We start from the raw sequence: 24,696 nt of genomic DNA, 5'->3' as shown, positions 1-24,696 counted from the left end.
ATACTACCCTATCTCTAGATGCAACAAGACTAGCAAGCCTCCTACACTCCACCAAGGCAGAGTGATCTATCAAGCAAGATAGTAGAGCTGACTGTGAAGCTGGTGTAATGTCACTAAAGAATGACTCCACTATCCTACTAGCATGACGACGAATGGTAGTCCTAGGCAAGTCACGTCATGATCCATCACAAGGGGGAGGTGAGGGGGGAGGGGGAGGGGGGGGGAGGGGTGGGAGGTAGAGTGGAGGGAGTAGAGCTAGTGGGGGGAGGTGGGGGGGGGAGGGGGGGGAGATAGAGTGGAGGGGGGTTAGCTAGAGGGAATAATGGAGGGGGGAACAAGAAGGGGGGGGAGGGATGTAATGCAAATAGAGACCCGGTGGAGTGAAGGAAGGAAGTGGATAGGGGAGAGGGGTGAGGAAGGGTGGAGGGAGAAGAGGTGAAGGGGTGTAAGGAGAGGGTATGGGCAGGAGGGGGAGGGGAGAGAGTATGCATGGGAGGGGGGGGGAGGGGAGGGGGTGATGAGGTGGAGGTGGAGGTGGTGGGGGGGGGGCTGGAGGGGGAGGAGGGAGGGAGGGAGTTGGGGGTGGAGACGGAGGTGGGAGATGGTTGGGGGGGTAAGGGTGCATCATCAGTAGCACGAGCTCTCGCTCTCAAGGCTCTCTTTCACTCACGCGCCTTCCTCTTACTCTCCTCATCCATGAGAGTATGAGTAGGGGGCTTCCTACTTCTATCACGTCTATCGGATCTATAGCTTTGAGAACCCATCTCAATGAAGGTAGGAGAAAGTGACAAGTGATGGGAAGGCAAGAATGGAGAGTCACGTATGATTGTGGAGTCATGGCTAACTTCACACAACATAGCCAAGCAAGTGCTTCGGATACTAATCTTCTCTCCTCACAGTTGGATTATTGTGGAACTATACGCGAAATCTATGAAGTTGATTCATTCTTGATGTAAAATGGTTTAGAACTATTTACAACGGTCCCCATGCGACAGTGAGAAAAGATAGTAGTGGTTTCTTTGCAATAGACTCCACCAAACTTCGATGAAAGTGATACTTTGTTCTTCCTGAGCAGTGTGAGCTGATGCATACTAATGATTTAATTAATCAAAGCTTTCGTTTTTAAAGATCCATTGATACATGTACTTAAGCATAATTTCATATATATAATTGACAACATTTGGAACCATCTTCAATATAGGTGGTTTTTCATCCAGATCGTTTTGATCCAAGATGGTGGTACGTGATCCAAGTTGCACCATGAAGTAAGAAATTTTTTGAAAATAGAGATGTGGATATGGAGATGCCACTACCAATGCCGGATCCAATTGATCCACATGAATCTAGTGGAGAAGATGAAGATCACAATATGAGCCAAGAGAAAGATGCGCATAATGACATCGCACAGCAGGAAGATGGAGATCATGATATTGAGGAAGAAGACAACGATCATCAAGAATCACCACACTTTATTGAAGAAGATGATCAAGTACTTTTAGGTAAACGTACGATGCTAGAGTATGATGATGATATGGGAGATTAACTCGGTATAGAGTTAGAGATAGACTTGTTTGGCACGTTAGACTTGTGAAACTATTGATGTAAATGCTCTTCATTGATTTTTTTCATCTCAAACTTGGACATGAATATATGAGCTTCAAAGGCTTGATGTACATGCTCTCGTACTTTTATTCTCTCAAAAGATCAAACATGTATGAAAATTAAAAAAAAAAAGCCATTGGAGAAAACTAACTTTTAAGGTCAATATGAGGAAAAAAACTCTCTGTAAGATGTCACTATAAAATATCTCAGTGTCGCTATATAATGACACTTACAATTCTGATAAAAGTCGCTATATAGCGACTTTAGCAATGGTTGCTATATAGCGACGTTTCACTAAAGTCGCTATATAGCGACTCTTGACGAGGCGTGCTTCCAATACCGACGATTAGCACCCCGCGCACACTAAATGTCAGTATTTAAACGTCGCAATAGGTTCCGTGTGTAGTAGTGCCTCAGGTTTGACACAAACTTTTTCTTGACTTTATGCTTTGTATTTCCATTGGATCAAATGAACTAATATTCTTTTCTTTTTATTGCAGTATGGTTTTAGAGCAGCTTTCCCTATATATACAGAGATGTGCATATATGATCGATCCTCTTGTTTCTAATGTACTTAGCAACAATAAGCAAAAGACCATAGATGATGTTTTTAAGTGGTTGCAACCTATTGATTTGACTGCAGCGCAAGTTATCTTTACTGCATATCACAAGGAGTGAGTATCAATCCCTACTAAGCTTATCTCTTACATTGTGGAGGATTATGTCAAATATATAATAATTATTCTTAATTGATAATGCAGCTCGCATTGGAGCTTGGTGAATGTGGACATCTTAGCCAAGCAATGTTTCTTTGTCAATTCAATAGCATCTATCCATGGTAGTGTGCCAGAGTAAGTATAACCTACCTATGTCACAATTACATCAATGAGATGCATCCTATGCAATGCGCACATTCATTTATGTTATCTATTTTGATGTGTAGATCGGCTTGGAAGTTGGTAGGTGCTATAGATGCACTTATGCAAATGGAAGGTGACTTAGAAGATCAAATAGAGTATGTAACATGCCCCACAACAAAGCATAATAATGGCCACAGTTGTGGGTGGAGAGTCAGATATAACTGCTTTTTGCTCCTTGCTCAAATTTTTAATTTGAGTGGCGGTGAAACCTCATTGTCGACATATACAGACTTGCATCTACACACATTTATGCCATCTATCATTAAGGCATTTATTGATAACGTGGTGGAGCATTTAGAGGAAACATTGGTTGCTACGCCCATAAGTTGTCCTAATGTAACCGTTGTATTGGATGAAATGGGGAGCTCTTTTGAGGTCAAGGTTATCATTAGTAAGTGACCTCATGTTCTGGCATTTGGTAGTGAGGAAGTTACAATTCTCTCTGACCCTTTGAAAGAGGCTAATGACAAAGTCATGATGGCCATCCTTAGGTTTGATATGAACATCTCTTGGCTTGATACTTCAATCATTTGATTCAATCTGCTTCTAACATTTGTTTATTTATTGCTGTAGTATGGTTATATCTCACTTTCCTAGATCAGTATAGAATCATGTGTGTATGCTCGATTCTCTCCTTTCAGCTGTACTTAGTGATACCAAGAAGACGGTAGATGATGTTTGTTTAATGCTACAACCTTTAGACTTGGATGGCATGCTAGTCGTCTTTATGCCATATTATGAGAACTATCATCTCAATCTTTCTTTTACTCTTTTATTTGTAATATTGTGTCAATTAATACTTAATATTGTGATAAATCTCATCGCTTTTTATTGGTGATGTAGCTCACATTGGAGCCTGATAGTATGGGATCTTGATGAGCCATCAGGAACCATCGTTGGTAAAATGTCAATTCATTTCTAAAGACCGTATTAGATAATTCGGGAAAAACACAATTCCCAGAATGGCAGTTTTGGAAGAAATTGTAGCTCCCCTCAATGAAAAAACACGAGAAATATGTGAAAATAGACTAGATAGCCATTCATGAAGTGTGAAATATCAACTACATTCTCAAATAATAAATAGAATATCAATGTCTAAACTACGTTATCATCAACAAAATAATAAATTTTGAAAACCATTTGAGTTAGATTCATCTTGTGAGCCATAGTGATGTTCAAAAACACCTTCATAATAGCGAGTCTTTGGAATTTCCATTGATATTGAGACACGCTTTTGTTGTGAGCATTCTCATTTGAAAATCTCCAAAACACCGTTTAAAAAATGTAGAGTGTAATTAATAACCATGAGTATTGCAATGAAAACGCACAGGCTCTTTAACTTAGTAAGATATGTAGTTGATGGAAAATCAAGATATATAGTTGAGGAGAATGAATGAAAGATATGTAGTTGACGGAAAATCAATGGCCAATGACAAGCATTTGATGTAATTTAGGTGGAAATGACAATCATTTATTGTGCATTTTCAACGTTTAGACTGACTAGCATTATTGTAAAAGGATAACTTTACATGTCATGTTGATTACTCATTGCAAAGTAAAAAAGTACACTTTAGGGTGAAAACATAACAACTTGTTGATGCACCATTGAAATCCCTGAAATAAATCATGATTCCAAAGAAACTCTCAATTTCTAGCCCCAAAGAGAATGGCACCCGAAAGAATGGCGCGAGAGACACTCCTTCAAAATACATTATGAATGTAGTTATGAACATGTTTGCATATTATTCACACACAACAATTACGCACCAATTTACATAGTTGGCAAGAAAGTAGTAATTCCCATAAGTAATGATTGTATAAAGAAATACAATGTTGTTATTCAAAACTCATAGTCTGCAAATAGCTCCTCTCCTGCATGTATATCACCTATGCATTCAATACAAATGTGACCATATTCTGCAATATCTATGTTCATCATGGGGTCATACCAAGGTGGAACATTAGGGGAAAATACATAATAAACATTTGGCTTTACATTGGTATTTCTTGATATAGTGATCTTTGTACCCTAGGTCTATAGCCAATTGAGAAACTTGCATAGCATTCATGCTAGAGAGTTGCGGAGAATTCCTTAAAAGTCTTATTTGGGATGCATTGAGTTTAGGCACCTGGCCATCACCACCGTGGGTTGCCCTAGGGTGTACACCCTTTGGTTCTGTATTACCACCTATATCCCTCTCTCTTAGTTGATCTGCAAGAGGAAGATTTCTTGTTTTATATTCCATTCTTGACCATGCATGATTTTCATCCCTCCATTCATCAATAACAAGGTTGAAATCCTTATGAGGCTCCATCACAAGTAATTGTCCATACCAATTTGTCTCTATCATGCTGCGTACATCTTTAGATTCATCGAGTTGTAGTAAGTACGGCATCAACTCTCTCAGTAGAATATTATCATCCTCGTCTTGTACATCAAACATTGAAGGAAATATGCAATTTGATGGAGGGCTAATGCAAGCCTTGTATGGGGAGTCATCAACAAGGATTGTCCTTCTAGCATCACATCCAAATGCCTTTGAAATTTTTGCTAAGGGTTTGAACATTGCCTCAACACCAACCTTGTCAGGCCCATTTATCCTCGTCTTACTGTAAGTGTAGCATCCTTGCTGAGACCATATAACAAAGAAAGGGAGGCTCTCGTTTGCATAATTTTGCAGCTTTCCTACCATATCAAGTACGTTATACTCCATCGCAGTTGACCAGATACCTACATTAAATCTTTGTAGCAAGATTTTAAGAAATTCTATGCACCCAGGACGAACAACCATATAACTATTTTTGCCATGCATAATAGACGGATGTATTGGAGACTTGAATAGGCAGCGACTTAATAACAGGCCATTCAAGTCTAATATGATTGTTAATCGTGGCATATCCAAAGAAATTGTATGTGGATTTAGATCCAAATTCTCCTTGAAGTTGCTGGCTTCTGACTCATCCAAATTGTCAGGTGCTATGATTTCATACATGTTTGCAACAACAATAAGATTATCTAGTCTTTTCCCCAATGTTGAGATCTCAGGGGGGTCACTATGTGTAAACCCTCTATATCACGTGCGTTCAAGGCCTATATTTAAAATCCCTTATCTGTAAATTTTTTCATTAATAAAATGTACCCCTTTTCTATACAAATCTGTAAGTTTTTTCCAAAACTATTTTAAATAGTCCCTTATGTATATTTATTTCTGTAAATTTTAGAAATAAAAAATATCCTTCTGTTGAACTCACGTGATAGGGTTACATATGATGAGTGACCCCCCCGAGGTTGAGATAGTACGTTCATCCATGTTCTCTTCTAAAAGTATAGGATTCGTGATATTCCTTGCAATTTTCTCCATTTTTGGGGTTATATTTTCTTCTATACCTCCTGTATCCATCGCGTAATTGAGAGTCCCCATTTTGGGTGGTATGTTGTCCTCTACATTTGATGTCTCCATATCCTTCCATGCATCATTGGTCCCTGTGGAAGTTGAGGAATATAGAAATATTTTGATTCTTTAGAGTGTATTCAACAATGTCGAAGCACAAAAGCATATGAAACTAATAAATAAAAATAAAGTACGAACATTATCCATCGCCGTTCACTGATTCCATTGTCTTTTTGGGGAATGGCATTGGTGCCGATCTCTCTAAAGGTCAATTGAGAATGCAAATAGTGCAACCTTTCTCTCTGAACTCATAGAGAGAATGGCAATAGTGCCATTCTTCTCTTGGGGTGGTGCTAGTGCCATTTTACATATAAGGTTATGGAGAATGCCACTAGTGCCTTTTTCTATATCCTCATTGGGAGGAGAGAATACTACTAGTGCATCCCCCCATGTCCCAAAAGAAATGTACAATGCATGATCTGAAAGCATAGATATTGTATTACTTTGGTCCAATAGATTTGTAGAAAGCACCCAAATCCAAACTTTGGTAGCATAGTTAATACTATACAATTTTTAATCTCTATAATGCTTTCAACTAACATAGATTCAAGAAAGGAACATAATAGTATTACCATTTCTACATAACCACAAAGAGAGAATGGCACTAGTGCCATTCTCCATATGAGGTCACATAAAATGTTAATAGTACCTCTTACGTATAACCCGACATAGGGAGAATGACACTAGTACCATTTCCCCGTCATTATGTCACACAATTTTATCATACCTAATGTTTAATCTCTTTAATATAATGAGAGTATGTGCAATTGAGAAAATCCATAAAAGTCATATTATTTTGAAACTGAATACACAAGGCATAAATGAGTAGCTAAAGACCTTGCTCCAGATCTTCCAATGTAATCTTTGGGATAGCTTCAAGATCTGCTTCAGTTAAAGGTCGCAAGTCTTCAATGTGATGCTCACCCTCTTTAATTCCTTCATCGATAGGTGAATCAGCTCTATGTGTCTCAAGAGGCCTCTCAATGCTAGACCAAATCTTAATATGGGGATTATTTGATGCATGTGCCACACACATAGCCTCGACCTCTGTCGCCTGTTGGGATGTCTTCACCAGTGAGATCACTTTTCTTTTGCTTGACAATGCTTGTAATGCCACACATCCATTAGTAAAGACGTCAACAACAACTTCATGTTCCCTACTACAATAGCACCTGATGCACTCCTTGATGATGCCATGCTTCAAAACCGCCTCTTTTTCATACTCATCGTCCTCATCAAAATAAAGAATATTGTCCTCAATTATTGTGTATGGCCTTGTGTTTTCTAACATGTGCTCAAATCCATCAAACCCATCATGTGAGCTGACAAATGACAAAAAACAGAAGGTCTCACACAAACCCTTTTGTGCACTATCCGATTCATGGATAACACCCACAAACCTTCTATGCCAAAATCGAGCCTCTATCATTGCTTCCTTGAGATTTACCATCTCTATCATTGTCATAAATGATAGCAATACATACTGTGATGGAGTGGCAACGGTCTCCATCAAGCCACAGAGCAACTTCTTGAAGGCATCCTTATCCCAACACATGCCTTTGGCAGATCCCTCTGAGGTGTCAAGCACACACAAGCTGATTGGAAGTTGTCCCTTGGAGTGACGTGTTAGAAAGCTCTCCCCCTCCATCTCCATGTTCACTTGAATAATTGTCCAAGGAAAACAAGACTGCGATGTAGACTTGTTACCCTCTATTGAACTAATCACCCAATCAACATAGATTGACACAGCTTTTGGGAAATCAGGTGTGGACTTGCCAACTTGCAGCTTCTTTTTGACCCATGACTCACATGAACCCTTGATTCTCTGATAAACAATTGATTCAATTTTGAAGTAAGTTGCAAGGGCATCCCATGTTTGATGTTGGGGCGAAGGGTGACGTGAGTTGAACTCCTTGATGAGCACTTCTTTCAGGGCTCTATCATGCTTAATCTCCATTGCCCGTTGAGACATTTCAATGGAGTCCTTGTCTTTGCTTGACTTGACCAAGACTATTTCTTTAGACTCAATCTCTGCTTGAAGTGCACGTACATCTTCGTCTTCCAATCCTAGCAGACACCTCATATATGTTATTGTGGGATTTCGACCCTCAAGATCACCCTGCTTCACCAATGTCAAAATCCTAATCCATTGTTCGTAGATGTCATCATCGTATGTGACCATGTGTGTGTCCTTGGTAGCAAAGTTTGCGCCCATCGATACACTTGCAACTCCTACTGCGCCCTTAGGTGTTGTAAGATATTGATATATGGTTGATTTTTCAAAACGGTTTGTGCCTCCATATTGGCCATTGATGATATCTTACAAATTGCTTCAACTGGTGCATTGACAACAATTCTTGCCTTCCTCCGTGTATAGAAACCTTTTCATTGATTGAAGGATTCTCCATGTGCTTTAGTTATAAACATCCTTGTAGCATAAATTGAATGCTGCCCTGCGAGAATCCAATAATTATACTCCTTTAACTTTTCCACCTTTATCTCTTCCTTGCACATCGGTGTATTTGTGCCTGTGTGGTAAGGCAGAAGATATGCACATGTTGCAGGAGGTCGTGCATTCATTGCAAAACTCTTGACCAAGTCACTGACATAGCTGAGGGTCAATGTCCTGTACACGTATTGGCTTGGTGCTCTAAAGCAATTCATCACTGGGATCAACACCTCAAACTCCAAACCAAATGGGAACTTGGGTGGGCCACTCAACATATGTAACCCTATCACGTGAGTTCAACATAAGGATATTTTTTATTTCTAAAATTTACATAAATAAATATACATAAGGGACTATTTAAAATAGTTTTGGAAAAAATTTACAGATTTGTATAGAAAAGGGGTACATTTTATCAATGAAAAATTTACAGATAAGGGATTTTAAATATAGGCCTTGAACGCACATGATATAGAGGGTTTATGCACGGTGACCCCTCCGAGAATGGGAAGTACTCTACGTACTCCATCAAGCCTGTCATACTTGTGTCCTTCCTTTCCAATTTCTTTTGTAGTGCCTTAAAGTCAACATCTGGCTGGATTTTCTTATACAGGATGATAGTTGCTTCAGATGATTTCTCACCATGTCCTATTATATGTGTCTCACCACTCCCCGTTGCACCACCTCCACTTCCAGTTCCATTAGTGACTATTCCCGTACCTCCCTGCTTTCCTCCTAAAGTTGTCTCTTTGTCTTTAGCCTCTAGTTTATCCCCAATGCTTGTTTTTCCATTTGACCTTATTTCCTTCTCACCTGTTGTTTCCTCCTCACCGGTCTCTCTAGCCTTCTCTTTCAATGTGTTCTGAGACACTTGAGAGCTTGATCCCTCAACATCACTTTTCTTGGTTCTTTTCAAAACTTTTCTACTCTTTTTTATATCTTGCTTTATCCCTTTTGTTACCAAATCAAAGCTTTCTAATATCTATTGGTTGGTATAATTTTCTGGCTCATTAATCCAACCCCTAGATATCATTGTGTCCTCCCCAGTAGCATTCATCCTCGCATGATCAAAACAAGCAGGATCCAATTGATACACATTGCCTCCCAATGTATGAATTTTGAGACAAGGAACGTTGTCTTTCTCGGTATCCTCCATCTCTTTAACTTGTCCAACATCTTCAAAAGTTCTTCCTTGGATGTTCACAAAACAATGCAGTTTATGGAGTTTTTGGAGTTCGTTATTGTATATATCCAAAAACCACCATCCTCTTCCAGAACTAGCTCCATCATAAACTGACACCTCTCGAACCTTTCTCTTTCCCTTGCTAGCCATTCTTGCAATGTTCTGTTAACAAAAGAACCAAGGACACAATGAAATGTATAATAGAAAATCATAACTGTAGTAGGAAATATTACAACCACAATGCAACTTCTATTAACAAAATAACCAAGGCGAAGCAACTTATATATGCATTATGAAAAACTACACCAACACAGTAAGCAAATATACACAATATCAAAGTTAAGATGGTTATAATAAAGAATGGTATTCGTGCCATTCTCCAACATAATATGATGTTAGAAGAGTGTCACAAATGCCATTGAACACATGGATTGTGAGTTTGTTCAGAATGCCACAAGTGCCATCCTCCGTGAGAGTTTGAGGATAATGCCACTGGTGCCATCCTCCATGATGTTAAGGAGAATGGCAGAAGTTCGATTCATCACATGGATTGCAGAGAATCAGAGAATGGCACCAGTGCCATTCTCCTTATGTGAAGGTTATTTCATGAGAGTTTTCTCACCTGACCTTTTAAAAGGGCACTGATGCTAATAAGAATGCACATGTAAGTTTAGGCTTCTCACTGCCATTTTCTAGGACCTAATAAGAGACTGGCACCACTGCCATTCTCCACTTGTACAAATGTTTACCCTACTATTCTAGGAGGGGTATTCTAGGAGAGTGGTGTCCACTTCCAATCCTCATGTGAGTTTGATGATCTCAGTGTGATTATGTAGGTTCTAGCATGAGATTGGCATCACTGCCATTCTCCACTAGTGGTAGTCTAGACATTCCACTAATTTTATTGGCTGCAGTAGGATAATGGCAAAAGTGGCAACGCACATGTGAGTTTAGAATTCCTTGTGCATGTTTTCAGGTCATGGTATGAGATTGGCACCACTGCCATTCTCCACAGAGATTGACACAATTCCATATGATATCTACATAGCAGAGACAGTGATCACTACATAGAAGAATGCACATGTGAGTTTAGGCTTCTCAATGCCATTTATTAGGGCCTAATAAGAGATTGGCATCACTACCCTTCTCCACTTGTACAAATGTTCAACCTACTATTCTAGGAGGGGTATTCCAGTGATCATAGGAGAGTGGTGTCTTATTCCAATCCAAATGTGAGTTTAATGATCTCAATGCCATTATATAGTTGCCAGCATGAGATTGGCATCACTGCCATTCCCCACTAGTGGTAGTCTAGAAGAATGCACACATGAGTTTCGGGGGATTCTCAATGCCTAAAATTAGGGCCAGCATGAGTTTGGCATCACTACCATTCTCCACTAGTGGTAATCTAGACAAACTAAACCTATAGATTGACATTCCACTAATTTTATTGGCTGCATAGGATAATGGCAAAAGTGCCACTGCACATGTGGGTTTAGGATTCCTTGTGCATGTTTTCAGGTCATGGTATGAGATTGGCACCATTGCCATTCTCCACCGGTGGCATTCTCCACAGAGATTGACACAAATCCATATGATCTCTACACAGCGGAGACAGTGATCACTACATAGAAGAATGCACATGTGAGTTTAGGTTTCTCAATGCAATTTCTTAGGCCGAACAAGAGATTGGCACCACTGCCATTCTCCACTTGTACAAATGTTTACCCTGCTATTCTAGGAGGTTTATTCCAGTGATCATAGGAGAGTGGTGTCTGATTCCATTCCACATGTGAGTTTGATGATCTCAATACTAATTTTATTGGCTGCAGTAGGATAATGGCAAAAGTGCCAATGCACATGTGAGTTTAGGATTCCTTGTGCATGTTTTCAGGTCATGGCATGAGATTGGCACCATTGCCATTCTCCACCAGTGGCATTCTCCACATAGATTGACACAATTCCATATGATCTCTATACATGTGAGTTTAGGCTTCTCAATGCCATTTCTTAGGGCCTAATAAGAGATTGGCACCACTGCCATTCTCCACTTGTACAAATGTTTACCCTACTATTCTAGGAGGGGTATTCCAGTGATCATAGGAGAGTGGTGTCCGATTCCAATCCACATGTGAGTTTGATGATCTCAGAGATTGACACAATTCCCCTTCTTCTACATGTGAGCTTAGGATTCCATATGATCTCTACACAGCGGAGACAGTGATCACTACATCTTACCTCCTCTCCTCAAGCATACTCCTTCCATCTTGCCTTACCTCCTCTAGGTACCTTCCTCGCTCTCGTTACCTTCCTCCTCTTGTTTCCATGGATCCTTTTGAAGTAATCGATTCCGTCGAGCAAGCCATTAGCAGCACCAAACTATGGATTGCCAAGAACTAGGGAAAGAGAGAGGAGAGAAAGTGAAATCTAGCTCCGTTAACCCGATACGAGAAGGATGACTTTGCTTGTCAGAAGGGCTTAGAGAAGGAGGAGAAAAGAAAAATAAGTATGGCTACTAGTGAAATATATTAATTGCAGTCATATAGGAGAGAGCTGACAGACTTTCAAAGTGAGATATCTTCGCATGTGGCTCGTTATGGAAGATTTCCACCCCAGGAAGTGCAAGCCATTCGGAATAAACAAAGTGGGGTTGAATTTAGGATAGAGAGAGAAAATAGATAATATGCCTTCTAGTGAGAGGCTTACTATAACTTTTGGTGTTTTTCAACACCTTTATAAATATTGTGAGGGTTTGCTATTTCCACTTGTAACTTTTGAAAGTGTTTCCTAAACACCATTATAAATATTAAGAGAGTTTCCAATTGCTGAATCTTATTTTTTTGTGTAACTTATCTCAGCTTATTGTAACTTTTGGTGTTTGTCAACACCTTTATAAATATGGTGAGAGTTTCCTTAATATGTAACTTTTGAAGGTGTCTATTAACACCATTAAATATTAAGAGAGTTTACAACTGCTGAATCTTATTTTTTTGTGTAACTTATCTAGGCTGCATTAAATTTTATAATTTTAGTCTCATCTCCTTTAAAAATATTTAAAAAAATGCTTGTCTTTATGTTTTTATATGTGCTTTGAAGATTGGGTTTTTCTTAAATTTTATCCAAAAACTAGTCCAAAGGTATATGTAAAAATGAATTTGTACATTGACAAGTCCAAAATTAATGAAATAAGTGTTTATTGGGGTAACTACATTTTTCATGTCATCCTTATCACCAAATTTGATTGAGATATCCTTATCTTCCTTTGCTATTGATGAGAGATGCTGTAAACATTTAATCCAACCCTTGAAGCTCTCTCCCACATTTAGCGTAGTTTATCACTAAGGTTCCAATTGGGATTGTAATGGGGTAGCTAATTAAGCTGGCTAATCTAGTGCCTTCCAATAAGGGATGAGATTTGTGTAGATATGATAACCTTTGATTGGTGATCGGTTCAATCACCATGCCCATACTCGATGGCATTGGTCCCCTAGCCTCTATTGCTATTGTGTTGTCTACCTTGAATAGCTCCTATCCTTGTCTACCCATGCTTCAAGGGTTGATCTACTGAGATTTCTCAATTTTGGCATTGGTCCCCTAGCCTCTATTGCTATTGCATTGTCCACCTTGAATTGCTCCTATCCTTGTCTACTCATGCTTCAAGGTTTGATATTGAGATTTCTCAATTTTGGCATTGGTCCCGTAGCCTCTATTGCTATTGCATTGTCTACCTTGAATTGCTCCTATCCTTGTCTATCCATGATTCAAGGGTTGATACTAAGATTTCTCAATTTTGGCATTGGTCCCCTAGCCTCTATTGCTGTTGTGTTGTCTACCTTGAATTGCTTTTATCCTTGTCTACCCATGCTTCAAGGGTTGATACTGAGATTTCTCAAATTTGACATTGGTCCCCTAGCTTCTATTGCTGTTGTGTTGTCTACCTTGAATTGTCCTATCCTTGTCTACCCATGCTTCAAGGGTTAATACTGAGATTTCTCAATTTTGGCATTGGTCCCCTAGCCTCTATTGCTGTTGTGTTGTCTACCTTGAATTGCTCCTATCCTTGTCTACCCATACTTCAAGGGTTGATACTAAGATTTCTCAATTTTAGCATTGGGGTTGACTTCTTTTACTTCTTGAGTAGTAGAACTACGGGTAGATGTTCTTGGTGTTGCTTTAGAGTGAAAGCATGTGAATGTACACAAAATAGCACGTCCATGGACTGTGATAATTAGCAAAATTTTTGGATGTGCTAACTACATCCAAAGATAACCACCACCAACAATAAAAACATTTCTCTCATGCTACATATAATTGCAAGTCTCTTAAAACATAGAATCTTGATGTATAATCTAAATTTTTTTGGTTTGATGTGTAAAAACGTAACCAAAGGTGCATTTTTTAAAAATATTATTGCTAATAAGCATAGAAATCATAGTGCATTCACATGCTTCCATCCTTTACTTTTTTTCTAGGATTGGGAAGGCTTGTTCAGCTTGGAATAGATTTTTAAGGACAGTATAGTTTTTGTTATCTTGCTTCTTTTTGCTTCCTTATTTTCATAAGTACTGCATGTGATTTAGCACTTTGTGTTGCCAAACTTTACTTTCAATGCCAATGATTCCAAGGAGTATATTTGGTTTTACTTCATTGGTCTATTAAGGCTTTTCTTTGCATAGACTATTGAGAGAAAAGAACAAGAGATGATAGACACACCAAATAGACTCCCAAAGACTGATTCATATTGATCACAAGTTACACATATATAGGTGAGACCTAGTTCAAGTTAGGGAGAGCTATATATAGCTCTAACACCCCCACTCAAAAAAGGTCTCTAGCTATGGATGAAAAAACCCTAAGGAAGCACAAGGAAAAAACACGAGCTCGTATATACAAGTATACAAGTTGATCATAGAGTTAAAGTGATGCATTTGTACAATTTTTTACAAGTATGTAATGTTGATCATAAATTGCCAACAATGCAGATGTGCATCTATATACAAATGTTGAAAGTCAACCATAGGTATGTTATTCTTGGAAGAGAGAGGCTGCAAGAACTCCAAGTTCTGATCGTAGCACTGTGAAGCATGCCTCACCAAGTCCTTTAGTGAGAATGTCTGCAAGCATCTGAGAAGTGGGAAAATGTTCAATCATTATCATCCCTTTCTTCACTTCATGTCTGACATAATGATAATGAACAGCAATATGCTTGGATTTGTTATTCTAAACACTGTCTTTAGCTAGACTAATGGCACTATCACATCTGAGAGGAGTACTAGATGGGGGAGGATGTCCAATATCTATAAGAAATTGGTGCAGCCAAACCAATTCTCGAGCTGCTAGAGAGGCCGCTACATACTCAAATTATGTGGTAGAAACGGAAACACAATGCTGCTTCTTACTTGCCCAAGAGACCAAGCAACCATTGATAAAGAAACAATTACCACTTGTGGACCACATAGAGAAGTGAGAGCTTGCCCTAATCTGCATCTGTATATCCCAAAAGATCAAGAGATGTCACAAAAGACATGATTCTAGATGATGTCGATAAACTAATCCAAATTCGGTAGTGGAAGAAGAGGATAGTGTGTGTGTGTGTCCCACCCTTACCTAAGGGGACACCACCTGATGGTGGCAGGACACCCATCTAGTGGCGTCCTACCCCACACCCAAAAAGAGGAAGCCTCTTATAAGTATTTGCTATATCGTAAGTTTTTCCAAGTGGTTATTTTTTTTGTGATCATCAAGTTGTTCAATGTAATTTGACGCATACCAAAATTTCTTAATTATCTTGAAACAATCATGCACCATGCAAAACCTAAAAGGGATAAGTCTTACCTCAAGAAGAGTTGTACAAGAACCTCATCCCTGGAGAACCTAATAATAGTTTTAGTGAGCAACGTCGCACGTGGCATGTGCCATGTGGCTAACCCAACCAAGGGTTACCACCGTGCCACATGGTTAATCGAGCAAACAAGGTTTGGGTGTGTCTGTGACTAAAATAAAAAACCTTTTAACAACACGGTACATGAAGCTCAAATAACCGTGGATAAAAAATTATTTATTATATGGGTATTCATAAAACAAAAGTTAGTACAACACTGTCGAATCCGTGAGGTAGTCCAAGTTTCGAGGTCAAGGTCCACTTACGAGAATGTATAAAAAAAGTATGTAAGATTTTATTTAGCAAGGAATGCCAATAATATTTAAGCAAAAAAATATAATTGCAAACAAAAGTACCACCGGTGAGGTCCTGACAAGCATCTCATTTATTGAAGAGGAGAATCTCCATACCTGCCACTGTCCAACAAGAAAACATGATAAGAACCACATAAACTTAAATTGCGAAGACAGGTGTCATAAAAACTCCTCCCTTGTCAACAAGGTCACAATAAATCAGAAGCTTAGCAATAAACATAACCAGCATGATGTAAAAAAATTAAGTGAAAAAGACGGGTTTGTTAAAGTGTGGATTAGGTAGAGTGTACTAGGTAAAAGGTTAGGTTGAGTGGTTAGGTGTGGCACAATTTGATGTAAGTTTGTAAATATAAATGACGGATTTTGTGTGTGGATTTGGAATGAGCAAATTTGAAATAGAAATGGGAGGGGGGGGGTTTAAGCATTGATCATGCAATGGTTGCTCATGAAGACCCTACTACTTATACAGAAGCTATCTCTTCTACGCAAAAGGGTAAATGGTTGGCAAGAGTCCATGGAAGCTAAATATGATTCTTTAATCTCTAAAGGTACATGGGTTCTTACTGAACTACCTCCTGTCATACTCCTATCAAATATAAGTGGGTTTATAAAACCAAAACCAAAGCGGATGGTTCTTTTGACAAGTTTAAAGCTCATTTGGTTGCAAAAAAATACTCACAAATTGTAGGAATTGATTATTATGATACATTTCCCCCCAATGTTCGTAGTACAAGCATTTGGGTACTCTTGGATTTTGCTACTCAATTTTATTTTGAGATTCATCAAATAAATGTGAAAATTGGTTTTCTTAATGGAGATCTTAAAGAGGAGATTTATATGGAGCAGCCAGAAGGGTTCATACTTCCTAGTCAGGACCATCTTGTTTGTCGCCTTCATCATGCTCTCTATGGTCTAAAACAAGCTTCCCGTTCTTGGTACATGAAAATTGACATTTTCTCATATCTCAAGGTTTCAACTCTTGTTTCTCTAACCCCAACTTATATGTCAAACATGATGGTGTTGTTTTTGTCATCCTTGCTCTTTATGTGGATGGCATCATACTTGTTTCCAACAATCTTGGTTTCCTGCAACATGTCAAGAAAATTTTATCCTCATCATTTGATATGGTTGATCTTGGTGACATTCATTCATGTCTTGGTATTCAAGATATCGTCATAAGGAAATTATGCTACTTTGTCAAACAAATTTCATTAAAGATGCAATTCAAAAGTTTGGCTTGATGAATGCTCACTCTGCGACCACTATTTGTCTTGAGAGCTCTACAAAAAATACTTGATCGACTCATGATGTTGTGGCTTCACATCAACCCTATGACAAACTTGTTGGTTGCCTATAGTTTGTCAGGTTGAACACTCAACCAGATATTCTTTTTACTACCAACTTTCTAGGTCAATATCTGGCTACTCCCTTGATGCAACATTGGTCTGCAACAAAACGTGTTCTAAAGTATTTTTTTTCCCTTTTTAAACCCTTTGTAAACCCTTTTATACAACCTTTACCCCTCTCTCCCTCTCTCTAGATGTTTCCCCTCACTCTCTCTTCACTCTTTATTCCCCTCTCTTTTTCCTAAAATCTCCTAAAAACTTCTCACCTCATGTCACTCTAGCATTTTTTACTTTTTATTGTTTTCTCCTAATTCTACCCTATTTTTTACTAGTTCTTTCTGGGTTTAGTGCTTGTACGACTCTATCTACTCACTCCTCCTGCTTCGCTTTGGTCACCCATTTAGTTCCTCTTCTGGTAGCACTTCTTTGGTGCTCAGCTTCGGCTTTCCAAATGCTTGTTGGAATCGTGCCTCCCTCCCTCCCCCCCCCCACTCTCTCTCTCTCTCTCTCTCTCTCTCTCTCTCTTTCGCACCTCGGGGGGGTCACTATGTATAAACCCTCTATATCACGTGCGTGCAAGGCCTATATTTAAAATCCCTTATCTGTAAAATTTTTCATTAATAAAATGTACCCCTTTTCTATACAAATCTGTAAAAATTTTCCAAAACTATTTTAAATAGTCCCTTATGTATATTTATTTCTGTAAATTTTAGAAATAGAAAATATCCTTCTGTTGAACTCACGTGATAGGGTTACATATGATGAGTAACCCCCCCGAGTTTCGCGCACACACACACACACACACACACCCACACACCCACACACACACTTTGTAAACCCACCATAATGGACACTCACACACGCACACACACATTTTAATATTTTACACACACTTTCATGCTCTATTTTTCACACAAGCACACACATGTACACACACACACACACACACACATGCACGCAAGGACAATTATAAGTTTCATACACCTAAGACATTACTTATTCTTTTTGGATTTTTTATTAACTTTAGTGGTTTTGGTTGCAGATCCCCTAATTGGATGTTATTACGATAGTAACATTAATGGAATGTAGCTTTTCAAGCATGCAATAAGTTGGGACATGGTCCCTAGACTACTTATAAGTGGCACAATTCCTAATAATTTATCATGATTTTCTATTTACGCAATTAGCTCATGGATTTTGTATTGGAATTTATACAAGATGTTGATGTTTTGCTTTAATCGAAAAAGATTTTTTACAAATAATTATTAATCTTGAGCTTATTATCCTTGTATTATCCCATCATGAACATAAGGATAAGGGTAGATGCACCCATTTTTTTGTGGGCATTGAATGTGTTTGGTGCACTAACCTACTTAATTAAACCCTCAACTCGGTTCCTAAGACCCCTAGCCTCCCCATCCTCATGCATTAACCTTCCTCTATGCATCCTTGAACCTGCCGCTTCCTTACTATGGTGTCATTGTTGGTTGGCTCCTTCCCCTCGCTTGTATAATTCTCTATACTTACATTTCATACCTTTGCTTGCCTTCGATGCTTTGCTCTCCTACATTATACGCTGTCTATGCTTTCTATTTTAAGCTATCCTATAGTCTACCCTCCTTGCATCTACTTATTCTTTGCGATGTTGCTTGCGGTTGCCTCTATGCATTCCTACGTTTGGCCTTACCTTGCTATTCCTACAATGCTCCTTCCTCTCTTATAACGTAGTCTACCACTTCTCTATGCTTATGATAAACTAGGTCTCAATGGGCATTACTGGTGTAGCTTCTGATTACTTTACAAGTGGTTGAACTTCATGGACTGGCAAGTCTTGTATTCGGGTCAGTGGTTTTTGCACACTACAAGCATTACCACTTGCTTGGTACATGGCTCACATGGTGGCTTAATTTTTCATGTCTCGTGTTTATTATAATTGATCGTGTTCTCTTCCATTTGCTTGTTCTTGAGGACGTGTCTCCACTTTTGCTACTTGCGTGTGCTTGCTCTTGGCACGTTGAACGTGCTAAGACCTTAGCCTATCTACTTCTTCCTTTAAATGGTGCTCTCCACTAAAAATTTTGTGAGGTCTATCCTCATCCAAATGATCCTCTCTTGTAAGTCTATGGACAATTGATGGTGGCTACATTTGATTTTATTCAAATGCCGTTCCACCTTGGGTTCTCGACTTGGTCTGCTAGTTACTAGCTTGGCTGCTTGCTTTAGTAATTTATATGCAATGCTATAGTAATGCATGGCGATGTACTCATCTTGCATTAAGACATACTTACCATTTTTCGAGCTTCGCGTTTTGCTACATAGTTCTCTTGATGTGTGTATACATTGGCATTTTGCTCTCTTGGCATTTCTGCATGGTTGCTGTTGAGATAAGTTCCTTGTTACATCCCGTTGGAGTCTTGGCTTTGGCTTGTGTTTTGTATGTATCCTCTTGGTTGTTTTATTTTTGCTTAGCTTGACTGTATTGCTTTAGTAATTGGTTCACTTACACTTTTCATTACTTTTCTCACGCTCTGTTAAACGATGTTGGTGGACCTTACCTACTGCTGCGGCATGGGTCCCATCCCCTTGCATTGTTGGCTTCTCTTATACATTTTGTTTATTTCTTGGTAGCTAGTATTCCAATGTGTGGGTGGTTGCTGACTGATTAGTATTCTTGCTTTTCTTTGAGAAGACTATGGGTCATACACTTTGCTTGGTGCCTGTAGCTGGCTCCCCTTACCTTACTATCTCTCTGCTCCTGGCTTTATTTGGATGTGCGAAGGGTCTCTTTGTACCTCTTACTTGCTTATAAACACTTACTACCCCTACCCTTTCTATACTTTCCTTGGTACTAACTAGGCACACTAACTACCCCTACCCTTTTCCCCTATTAGGTAACCCTACGAGTTTAACTAACTATATGTGGGATTAACCCCTCCTATTGTTATCTAGTTAGAGCCCCTTTGTATATATATAATAATGATAGTATGCATATATTAATGATAGTTTAATTTCTTAATGTATGCCCTCCTTGTAATAATAGTCATGGAGATATTTTGTATTTAATTCAAGAAGATGTCTAAGTTCCTTTAGCTTGATAAAAGTAAATTTCTTTTTACTTCATTTAATTTTTAAATTCTTTGGGTCCATGTTACAAAAGATTAGTTTTCTTGTAACCTTAAAAACTTTATTATGCCACCCTAATGAAAGGCTAATGTAGCAGTTTATCTAAATTATTTCTAACATTTATTGTGCCTCCTATATGGAAGGCTTGGCAATTGCATTATTTCTCTTAACTGTTAATGCCTCCTTTATGGTAGGCTAGGAAAATATCTCACTAACCCTTATTTTATTGTGCCTCCTATATGGAAGGCTTAGCAATTGGATTATTTCTCTTAATCTTTAATGCCTCCTTTATGGTAGGCTAGGAAACTTTTTCACTAACCCTTATTTTACTGTGCCTCCTATATGGTAGGCTTTTGGTTAAAATCTCCTTTTTTTCGTACTTGTATCTTGCCTCCTTTATGGAAGGCTAGGAAATGAATCTCCAAATAAATTTACATCTATGTTTGCACCTAATGTGTTCTAACCCTCTCTTTTATTCCTTTTTCTAACTAGTTCTTGGTACATGACATATACTAGCCTTGGTTCTTGCGTGTTTGATAATTATTATTTGTGACAGCAACAGTAACAAGTGTGGGAAGAATGCCTTGGATACCTGGCACCCATTAAATAACCAGTAAAGTTCTAACTTTTGTTATTGTCTGGTTGGTTGGTAGGTATAATTCTTCCTTCCTCGAATAATTGCTATCATTGACATGACTAACTTGGCTACCCCTTGAAGATACATTGTTATCTCTTTTGGATTTCATCAAGTGTCAATAGAAATTTCTTTTGCCTTCTACTTCAACAAGGGATCAATATAATGTTTGAATTGTATGTACCTTTTTTCCATTTATAAAAATATTTTTTATTATTGGTAATATTACTTGGAATTAAATATATGGTTCATTTATATGATGGGATACTGAATTATTTACACACACACACACTTCCTACCCCTTGATCCTTTTGATTACCTTTTTTCTAATTATCCACCCACCTTCTTAACCCCCCCCCCTCCCTCATTCAACTACTCTCCTTTATTTTCCCTCTTTTCTCCTGATCTCCTTTAAATCCCTTCTTTAATTTATCTTCCTTTTTTCCCCAAACACCCCTTATTTCCCTTTCCCTTTTAAAATTTTCCCTATTCCCATATTCCCCCTTTTTTGCTTTCTTAAATTTAATGTATTATTCGATATTTCCTTTTGTCTTTCTTTTTCACTAATTTAATACCTTTTATTTATACTTCTCTTTATTCTTTTAATCTTTTTTAACTGCCTTACTTTAATTTAACCCTTTTTATATACATTTTTTCATTTTTTTTAAATTTCCTTTTCCTATCAACTTCATTTATTTTAAAATTTCCCCCTTTATTTTCACATTTTATAACTTCTTAAGTCTTTTTTTTCTTATCTCTTTCTAATTCTCTTAAATTTCATTATTATTCTTTCATATCTCCTCTTGATTTTGATTCTCCATAAATTTGCCATAATTTTCCCTCTTTTCCTAATTTCTCTCTATATGCTCTCTCTCTCTCTCTCTCTCTCTCTCTCTCTCTCAATCGCTTTCTCTCTCTGTCTCTCTCTCCATCCTCCTCGTCTCTACATCTATCTCTCTCTACCCTCTTCCTATCTCTCTTTACTAAAAACACCCCCCGTTTCCCCTTTTACCAAAACTCTAAACAAACTCCCTTAACCAACTAAAACCACACCCCCACCACCCCCCGTGCCCCCTCAACAACCCCTTTTACCTTATATTTATTCCACCCTCCCCGCATGTTTTAGGCTTCCTCTCCAATTTACATTCATGACCAAACCCTCCCTAATTGACTTCACGCCTTCCCACCCCTTATTATTACCTCTCTATGTCCTTATCGCTTTGGTACCTGACTGTCAACCTCCCTTAAACTGCACGCCTCCCTTTCTTCCTTTTCTTGACTATGCGCCTCCCCCCCTTATCTATTTAAATAGTCTCACTACTTCTACCCATTCCCCAAAGCCCTTACCTTTCATTACTCCTTGCCTAGCCTCTACTCTACCACCTATGTTCCTCCTAGTCGTGCTTGTAGCAATTCCTCACTACACCATTGTTGCGACACTGTTCTCATAGTCGTTCCTCTGCCCACGTGCCTCTGTGCTCCAAATTTATCCAAAAGCCTTGACTGCACCACTACAATGATCAAAGATCAATTCTCCTTTGATGTCTCTTTGTTGCCTCTTCTTCGGCATCCTTTCAAGCCTCGTTTCTCCTCAATGTGATGGCTGCCCGCATGTTCCTACTTTACCTCAATAGGACTCACAGGTCCCTTTGAATGTTTCTCTTCTCCCTTCTAAATTTAAACAACCCCCGTGTCTTCCCTTTATTTTCTCTCTACTTCTCATAAACCCCCCTCCTCTCTATCACTTTTTTACCCCTCAATTTTCATTTACCCCAACCCCTCTCCCCCCCACCCCCCTCTCATTTCCTCTCATTTCCCCCCCCCACCCCTTTTTTAATTTGTCTTTACCCCCTCTCCCTTCGCAAATTTTCCTTGCTACTTCATTCCTTCTACTTGATTAAACCCCTTTGCTCTATATGCTCTAATTTCCCCCTCTATTTGGTTCATCCTCCTTTTATAATTAAACTTATAAACTCCTTGTGCTATTACCGTGTTTTAGTATTATTTTTAAAATTTGGTTAAGTCCTTCCCTAATACATATGTATCCCTTTTACATCCCATCCCTAATTAGGACACTTTCACCCAAGGGTTTTCGCTTTCTCATCATCCCTTTTTTCTTCTTTTTTTGCTTCCTTACTTATCCTACCCTTTTCGTAGTTTATCGTTTCTAATTTTTAATTAATTATTATTTTTACTTTTAAATTATTCTTCCACCCTTCCCACCTTCCTTTTCCTTTGTTCCATCCTTCTTTCCACTTTCTATTACTTATATAAATTCCCCCGCTCCCCTTGTTTTTCTTTTGGATAAATTTCTCCTCACATTCACACATCAAATTCACAATTTCCTAATTTCAAACCACACCTTTCTTTTTAAAAAAAATGCCCTCACATTTTTATTTCAAATTTGCTTATTCCAAATCCACACACAAAAAAACATTTACAAACTTACATCAAAATGTTCCCCACACCTAACCACTCAACCTAACCTTTTACCTAGTACACTCTACCTAATCCACACTTTAACAAACCCTTATTTTTCACTTTTTTTTTTTTAACATCATGCTGGTTAAGTTTATGGCTAAGCTTATGATTTATTGTGACCCCGATAACAAGGGAGGAGCATTTATGACATCTTTCTTCCCAACTTAAGTTAACGTGGTTCTTATCATGTTTTCTTGTTGAATGGTGGATTCAATAAATGAGATGGTTGTCAGGACTTCACCAGCGGTACTTTTGTATGCAAATATATTTTTTTGCTTAAACATTATTGGCATTCCTTGCCAAATAAAATCTTACATACTTTTTTTATACATTCTTGTAGGTGGACCCTGACCTCGGAACTTGGACTACTTGATAGATTCGACACTGTTGTACTAACTTTTGTTTTATGAACACCCATATAATAAATAATTTTGTATCCACCCTTATTTGAGCTTCATGTGCCGTGTTGTTAAAAGGTTTTTTATTTTAAACACACACACACACACACACACATTTTCCTCCCCTTGCCCTATGAGAGGCGAAAGGGAAGAGATATCCACGGTATACTCAGAAGCGACGAACCCTATATGGGACCCTCGCTCCATGACCTTCCTTGAACTCTGGATACTGACATGGGCACACTTACACCCCGACTACTCATAGGGGCATGACCCATACATGGGATATACACTTAAGGAAAAAGGAAAAAGAAATACTTAATTAAACCTGAAAAATATACACATAAGCAACCGGATAATGGTGGAAAAGAAATTTTAAATTTTAATATATAGGGGACTATTTGGACTGACTTCGAGGAGCTTTCACCTCGAGCCCCCTACTGTGAATAGCTTTAATTGAATATGAGGAACCATGACGGAAATAGATATGGACCACACTAAACTCCACTCGAAAAAGCAGAGTACACAGAGACCCTGGAGAATGCGGCAGTAATGGGAAAATTTCCCACCCTTGGAAGCCACCCACAACGGCTGCAAACAAGAGCATCCAAGGCACCTTGAGCCTTGCACCCAAGGCCCCATTCAATGCTTGAGAGCATATCACTTGAGATGCATTGAATCGTAACCCCTAGACAAGACCGACACCCTACTCACAATATCCTAGACGACTAGGAGGAGGCACAAAAGACGAAGGACCGTGAGAGATCCTAACATCTCAACTTCACAAGAACGTGTGATTCTCGAGAGAATGGACGATAAATAGGTCCGCAATCCTTTACACGCAAATATGTAGAGATCCCCATTCTACAAGGTCTCAAGCTTGTGCGAAGCCCCGAGTGCTTGGAAGAGCCTCGGA

General features: G+C 38.6%; 1 protein-coding gene across 1 annotated transcript in view; it reads right to left on the bottom strand.

Annotated features, from left to right (window-relative positions):
* LOC147891966 (uncharacterized) overlaps positions 1-5,314 on the bottom strand; it is a 9,389-nt gene extending 4,075 nt beyond the window's left edge. The window contains exon 1 of the mRNA XM_087388546.1: positions 4,841-5,314. Within this exon, the coding sequence (XP_087244672.1) occupies positions 4,841-5,314 (474 nt within the window). The remainder of the gene's footprint in view (positions 1-4,840) is intronic.
* Between the last annotated feature and the right edge of the window lie 19,382 nt (positions 5,315-24,696).

This window comes from Dipteris shenzhenensis, chromosome 17, assembly GCF_047967505.1.
Source record: "Dipteris shenzhenensis isolate YYH24624 ecotype China chromosome 17, Dip_SZ_1.0, whole genome shotgun sequence".
Classification (NCBI taxonomy): Eukaryota; Viridiplantae; Streptophyta; class Polypodiopsida; order Gleicheniales; family Dipteridaceae; genus Dipteris; species Dipteris shenzhenensis.
Note: the sequence above shows the minus strand (reverse complement) of the source record. Positions and strands in the feature narration are given on the sequence as shown.